The 7,112-nt window shown below is 34.7% G+C and overlaps 1 protein-coding gene across 2 annotated transcripts; it reads right to left on the bottom strand.

Annotated features, from left to right (window-relative positions):
- Positions 1-215: 215 nt before the first annotated feature.
- Positions 216-4,043, bottom strand: LOC110897312 (monooxygenase 2). 2 transcript variants are annotated; one of them, XM_022144065.2, is made up of 6 exons: positions 3,741-4,043; positions 3,393-3,539; positions 3,228-3,296; positions 1,721-1,886; positions 1,421-1,655; positions 216-901 (listed from the first exon to the last, which is right to left on the bottom strand). In XM_022144065.2, exons 1-6 carry the CDS (start codon positions 3,824-3,826, stop codon positions 369-371), a joined length of 1,236 nt encoding a protein of 411 aa, XP_021999757.1. In that variant the 5' UTR covers positions 3,827-4,043; the 3' UTR covers positions 216-368. The 2 variants fall into 2 exon arrangements, with proteins under 2 accessions (XP_021999757.1, XP_021999758.1); XM_022144066.2 differs by having other exon boundaries at positions 1,757-1,886; positions 3,741-4,037.
- Between the last annotated feature and the right edge of the window lie 3,069 nt (positions 4,044-7,112).

Genomic DNA, 7,112 nt, shown 5'->3' with positions numbered 1-7,112 from the left:
TTCTTTGAACAATCTGTTTCGCCCAGTGCCACGCCCCGATGTTTCCGCCATCGGTTAGGGTGTGACCCTTCATACCCGGTTAAGCATTTGTCTAGACTACCCGATTATATTGGTGTTTCTTTAGTAACATTAAGAGATAAGAAGAAAACTCAAAACACACTACTTAAACTTACTCTACACCTTTAGTACAAACTGATGATTCTAAGTCAATTATCTGAAATTGAAAATATGAAACAAAACATAGAAATGTGAAATGTTGTCACAAGACAACAAAACATTCATGAAAAATAAACAATTTAAAACAACGTCATCATCTTTAGATCGATAAGAATACCCAAAACATCACAAATCATTTTGCATCTCGTGATTCAACTGACAAGATTACCACAATCAAAATCAGCCATTTTAAGGAAAATACTAGGAGTGTAGCTAGAAAACCATACTTTCCTAAACAAACTCATCATCTTCCCATTGCTCTGTTGAATATACCCAACACAATATGCAACACTAATAAGACTAAAACTCCTCCATCTCCTTTCTTTCCCATATTTCTCCAAACCCTTTTTAATCCTCTCAAATTCATCATCTTCTTCACTCGCTTTCTTCAAAAACACCTCCCCGAGGCACCTACCTAGCACCACCGCATCTTCTAACGCTGCACACCCGCCTTGACCAATGTCAGGAGTCATTGGATGAAGCGCGTCCCCGGCTACACAAACGTTATCTTTCACTATATTGCCAAATAAGACATTCCATGGAGATCTGAACTTCAATTTTGCACACGATATGTTACTTAACTTTGTTCTTTCCACCACATCTTGTGCTTCTTGAGGCATCTTGTGGATACGGCTCAATACAAATTGCTTCACTTTTATTGGGTTTACTTTCCAGTCTTCTTCATCTATAACAGATGTTAAATATGCAAATTCAGTATTTTTTTCAAAGGATGTCTTTTGTTAGATTTTCAATAATTCTCTCTAATATTTTTGTTCAGATCATACAAGTTTTCCACTAATTGTTCATTTTTGTCAAACGAAAGAGGTTCCGAGGAACCCCCCAAAAAACCTCCAGGATCCGCCCCTGGTTCCCAATGATATTTCAATTAATATATTCAACTAATTATATATAGGGTTAAGTAAAATATTAGCGATTATTTTGTATTTATAAATTAAGGGGAACAAGCCACAACTAACATATTTATTTATTAATAGATTTTAACAATTTTTTATGACCTATAACATATTATTTATAAAAGAAAAAAAATGTATAGGTCGGTTTTAATCTCGGTTTGGTTATTAATTTTGTTATTCATGCACATGTAATCATAACCAAATCATAACAGTCTAGTTTTAAAGTTACAGTTATTCAGTTTTTATGCTCACATATACTTTATGTAAGATGAAAAATTTTAATGGCTTACAGGATGGAACTTGAGACGGAATGAACGTGCAAAACCAGTACACAGTGTTTTCATCAACAGGAAGAGAACCGAAGCGCACTCCGCCTCCAAACTTCACATGGAATATTGGATCAGAACACGAACCATCAGGGAACTCCACCAAACCCCGAATAGCCAATCTCCCATCACTAATTGGTCTCTCAAGACCTAACCATTTTGCCACAACTGATTTAACTCCATCACACCCTATCAACACCTACGTAGACGTTTATAACTTATATTAGAGATTAGTGGTTGGCGAAAGTAAAACCAGCTACATACCTTGGTTTTAAGAATTGAACCATCGGCTAGGCGTACCAGCTTATAGCGGCCGAGTTCATCAATGGTTGCAACCTTGGAAGAGTACCTAATGGTGTCTGGTGGCAACTCGTTTACTATTGCCTCTAGTAAATCCTTTCTCTTAACACATCGGCTTTCATAACCCTCGCTAGAATCAAAATTTAGTTGTTACTTTATCAATTTAGTTGTTAATTGTCCTATTACCTATTGCATTTTATCATATTTATCTTATTACCTATTGCATTTTATCATATTTATCATAACAATCCTATTACCTATTGCATTAATCACCAACGCTCCTCACGCCGGTGAAGATCCTTCCACCCCTTCCCCCACGGCGCCCTCCACGCCATACATGGGCCGGTGTGCCTGGCGTGGAGTGGCTTCCACGCCCACTTCGTGTAGTCTTAGTCACAACAGAAGTTTCGGCTATCTTTTCCAACAGAAATATTTTGCAACGAAATTCAATGACCAAAGGTTTGGTCTTAGCGATTGATTTAGCAGACAGGGACCATTTTCGCCACACAGTTGGTCTTATTTTAATTTTTCCTTGAATGATATTTTCAAAAAAAAAAAAAAAAAAAAAAAAAAAAAAAAAAAAAAAAACCATTACAAACGTTTTTACAACGGAATCGTTTTTTTATTTATTTCATCATGTTTCTTTTATTTAAAAACTTACCAACGGCTTAGTTATTTTTATATTATTTTAAATTAGCGATCACTTTATGTTCTTTTGCTAATTTACGACAATCTATTTTTGTAACTGTTTTTGTTGGTAGCTTTTAAATTTTAAAATGAAACTTCTATATCTATATAAGAAGTGTAAATAAATATTTAGTATGAAGGATATTATATATAGTATCTTAAAAAACAAAATTGGTGGCTTTTTACGTCATCCCACCCCAACTTTCAAACTTGTGACCACCACTCCTTTGAATTTTCACAACACCACCATCATCTTTCAAACTTGGCCAATACCACCTTTTACTTTGCTTTTCCACCATCACCCCTCAGTTTTTACACATTTACACCACCACCCCTCTACTTTTACATTTCCACCACTACTCCTTCATCTTTTACATATTTCCGCCACCACCCTTTTACTTTTACACTCCTTTTTTAGACTTTGTGTTTTTACCCTTTGCTCTATTACTTCATTTTTATACCCGCTCAACTTTGAAAAACTGGAACTGTAAGTCTGTAACCCCTAGACTACTACTCCTACTTTTGCAATGCCATCGCATTGTGTTTTACGAAATGTTTTAGGCATTGTCTTTTACACTTCGTGTTTTACACTTTTTTGTAAGTCTCTTTTACGCATTGTATTTTACATTTTTTTAATTGTCTTTTACACATTGTGTTTTACAAATAGTGTGTCTTAATACATGTTTCCACGCGCCGTGCGCCGCCGAAAACGCGCGACGGGCAAAATACTAGTTTCTTGATAAACGTAACTTCAAATTTGAATATATGTTTATAATTGACTTACAATTTTCCATCTTTATCAAGTGCTTGCTCCGAAGTAAAGAGACCAGTATCAAGAGAGGCGATCTTGAATCTGCATTCACAATATATACTAGTTTCAAATTCCGATTTAAATTGGCAAAATAGGCCTGTTTTTTTTTTTTTTTATTAATTGTAAATGACAGTTTACCCTTTAATTTGAGTGGATTTTTTTCTCAAAGTACTTCCAATCCCTACAACATCTAAGGCTCTCCAAGCATTGGTCCATAGTGAAAGGGCGTATCCGGTGATCCTCAAACTATCAGATGACTCCAACACCAAGCTCCTCAAACCTAACCTTCAAAACCATGCAATTTTAAAACAAGGTTAATTATGAAAGTATACATACTAGGAGACTCATACTTGAACTAACTCAACCCAGGCAAACCAGCAAGATAGTAGAATATTCTGACTCGTTGATAAAAAAATAAAAATGACATAACTTGGAACTTACATGACCAGACAGAAATTTAAAGAAATATAATGTGCAGGAGAATACCTGTGAAGGGATAAAGCAGTAGTGAGACCAGCTAATCCGGCACCAACAATCAGTATATCTACATCTTCTTCTTCTTCATGATTCATCTTTAGTTCGATCCTTCCTGGGATTTTGTTTCTGACCAACACGACTACTCCTCACTCACTCCATCAAAAGTGAACTACAAGACACAATTTTCATAGCAAAAGACACACAGACACTTCAATATAAACAGTGTTGTGATCGAGGTTATGTGTCCACATGAAACTTTTATTCTCAACCCTCCATATTTCATCGCCTAAAATGCCTCTTATTTCATCATCGCCACACATATATTAACATGTGTTCAGTTATGTACTATATAAAAACAAAAAAGGCTTAGCAAACTTGTTTTTTTTTTTTTTTAAACAACTAAACCTAATAGCAATATAAAGAGAAAAATAAGACAATGAGGGAATATCAATCTTATTGATACATCATACAAATACAATAGCTAGTATTTATAGAGCTTGACATTAATACAAATACATTAAAGGGATGGGAGTTAAGCATGTGGAAAGTCATAATATTATAACTCGTTTATAACACTCCCCCTTGACTATTCATATGATTATGTAAAATAACATATTATTCTTTTAATATGTTTGGTGATATATGCCGCCTCGTTAAAAACCTTGCTAGGAAAACCCATTGGGATAAAACCATAGCCAAGGGAAAAAGAGTGCAGCGCGTATTTTCTCCCTCTGCTACTTTTGGATCAGGTGTGTTGCCTCATTAAAAACCTTACTAAGAAAATCCAATGGGACAAAACTTAGTTAAGGGAAAAATAATGCAACTTGAATAAGTCTCCCCCTCATTTTAACATGTATCCTTTAAGTGACGTGTGTCCATATTCCTTAAAAGTCGAATAAAGCTTTTGTAGCGAATGATTTGTCGCTTGATCCCTTAATGTGCAATACTTTATGCTGAGCAATGTTGTATAATCTTCTAACGAGACTTTAGGTGCCTCCTTCCAAAAATTATCATATGTCCACGACTGTGTTTCGTTACATTCCTGCATCTACAAGACTAACCAAACTTGTTTTGATGGGTTAGTAAAACATAATCAAATATCGTTTATACCTGAAATATTTCTTTGAACTCATTCCAATGTCTCTTCGCTTGACAAAGGTTATATCATGACAATAAGATCAAGTGAAAGATATTATAACCATACATATCTAGCAAAACATATTAATGCACTTATGCATTTAATGATGGTACTTCTAGAATGAGAATCTCTACTTTGGTAGGATATGATAATAGGCATTTCTTATAACAAATGACTTAACAACCTTTAACATACTTTAAGGTTCATCTATGTCCGTACTAAAATATCCAAACATCATTTTCTAGATGTACTTGAGGGATTAGTAAAATATAATTACATATATACTCGAACTGCAGTTCGAGTAATAGTTAGACCGTGCCAAGGTCATTCAAAAATTCTCCCTCTAAAAGCTCGACAATTTCTCTCGATGATGCCTAGACATCATTACTGTAAATTGTGATTATAGTGAGCTTTTAAAAGTAGAATGTTCATAGAATATGGCTAATTTAATCAAACTTATATCCCTCTTTATGTGAATATCTCGAGTTGTACAACACTCGACCCAACTAGTTTAATCCATACATATTTTGTCAACTTCATATAATACGTTCTTGTGGTTTTGACATCATTAATTCTTCTAGGATTATCAATCCATGAGGGAATTCTTTCCATCTTATCCAAATATGCATGTGCTTTCACTCTTAGAAGTTTTGCTATATAAACTTGCCCTTTTAACACATAGATATATGTATCATATGCAAAAGTATCAAGAACACTTGCTTTTATCTCCAAAATCCATATTGTACCATGTTTGTACACTGTGTACATTGAGATTCCATAATAACCAGGTACACATTTTCTATGTATGTTTATTGGAGTATTGGTGCACTATAATTACATCCATAAGGTGTTTCAATTAACCTCTTAAGACTCAAATGCTTTAGGATACTCATGGGGAGTTCCAATTATATTCAATTTAATAACATATACAACATGTATATGTATTCAGATCTGAATTTATATAATAATCATAATATTCTCGAGAACTTATTTTATATGACTTAGTATCAAGTGATACATAACTTTCCTAAGACGCATGTCAATTCTCTTTTATATATTACTAGACTAATAAGATATTGGAAAGTCAATGCATCCACCACTGGAGAATACGTTTTCTCATAATCAATCATAGGTCTTTGTGAAAATTTTTGTGCCACCAATTTTGACTTATATCACTTAATTTGATTTTCACATGATTCGCGTAAAAGACACTTTTGTATCCAACATATTTTACAACTTCAGTTGTATGGACTGTTGGTCCAGAAACTTTCCATTTCATTAGAGAACTAAATTCTGCCTTATTTGCGTCTTTCTATTTTGGCCAATCATTTCTTAATATTCATTCATAGGCAGATCTTAAATCTTGATCCTTATCATTTAATCATTTTAAGCGCTACATTATATACAAAAGTACAACGACGTCGATTTTTAATTCGATTCCATACATATCTTAGACATGATACAACTTATCGAGATCTCTTTTTTTTTCAGGTACCTGAGGTTCTTCTTGAACCATCATGTCTATTATCTCTTCAGGAGATCTTATTACTATAACCTCGACTTGACCATCTTAATTACTTACTCCAATTTTCGAGGAATATTATTATTGGAATCAACTAGTCTACCACGCTTTAAAAAAAGGGTAATGCACGGTACCCCTGACCGCGGAGGGGGTAACCCCTCCCAGGCCGCCATCCGACAAGCCTGAGCCTGGCAGTAAATACCCATGCCGAGCTGACGCCTGAGGGTACTTTTTTCGCCCCAAGAATCGAACCCGGTACCTCTAGGTAAGAGGAGGGTGTCGGTGGCCAACTGGGCTACCCCAGCTGGTTCTACCATGCTTTAGGCGTGCAATAGACTCATTACAAAAATATGCGGTTGCGCTCTTAGGACACAAATATAACTGGAGCATAAGCAGTTGATTATGTGACTTACTTAGTCACTCTATTCAGGCCAGTGAACTTGTCTGGTAATTTGTTCTTTAATATTGGTAAATAAATTATACTTTAAACTTCTAATTCATAGTTTATAGTCTGAGGATCAAGATGACATGATAATTCATTTCACTTTTCACTTTTCAACTGCTTGTTATCTCCCCCTAATGTTGGGAACATTCATTCACTAAAGTGAAAACCAATGAGCCATAAACGAATTTTTCTCACTAATGGCTTTAAGTATTTAATCATAGACGATTATTTATACCCAACATATTCGCAAACTTTTTATAAGTCCTATCTTTGTGC

Source organism: Helianthus annuus, chromosome 13, assembly GCF_002127325.2.
Source record: "Helianthus annuus cultivar XRQ/B chromosome 13, HanXRQr2.0-SUNRISE, whole genome shotgun sequence".
Classification (NCBI taxonomy): domain Eukaryota; kingdom Viridiplantae; phylum Streptophyta; class Magnoliopsida; order Asterales; family Asteraceae; genus Helianthus; species Helianthus annuus.
This window is presented reverse-complemented; position numbering and strand designations above follow the sequence as displayed.

Bases quoted from the DNA above. Each gene is read 5' to 3' on its own strand.
- LOC110897312 (XM_022144065.2), bottom strand. From the start codon at position 3,826: ATGAATCATGAAGAAGAAGAAGATGTAGATATACTGATTGTTGGTGCC. The intron at 3,540-3,740 runs GTATTCTCCTGC...ATGGTTTTGAAG, and splicing joins ACTGCTTTATCCCTTCACAG to GTTAGGTTTGAGGAGCTTGG. The intron at 3,297-3,392 runs GTAAACTGTCAT...TTGTGAATGCAG, and splicing joins AAATCCACTCAAATTAAAGG to ATTCAAGATCGCCTCTCTTG.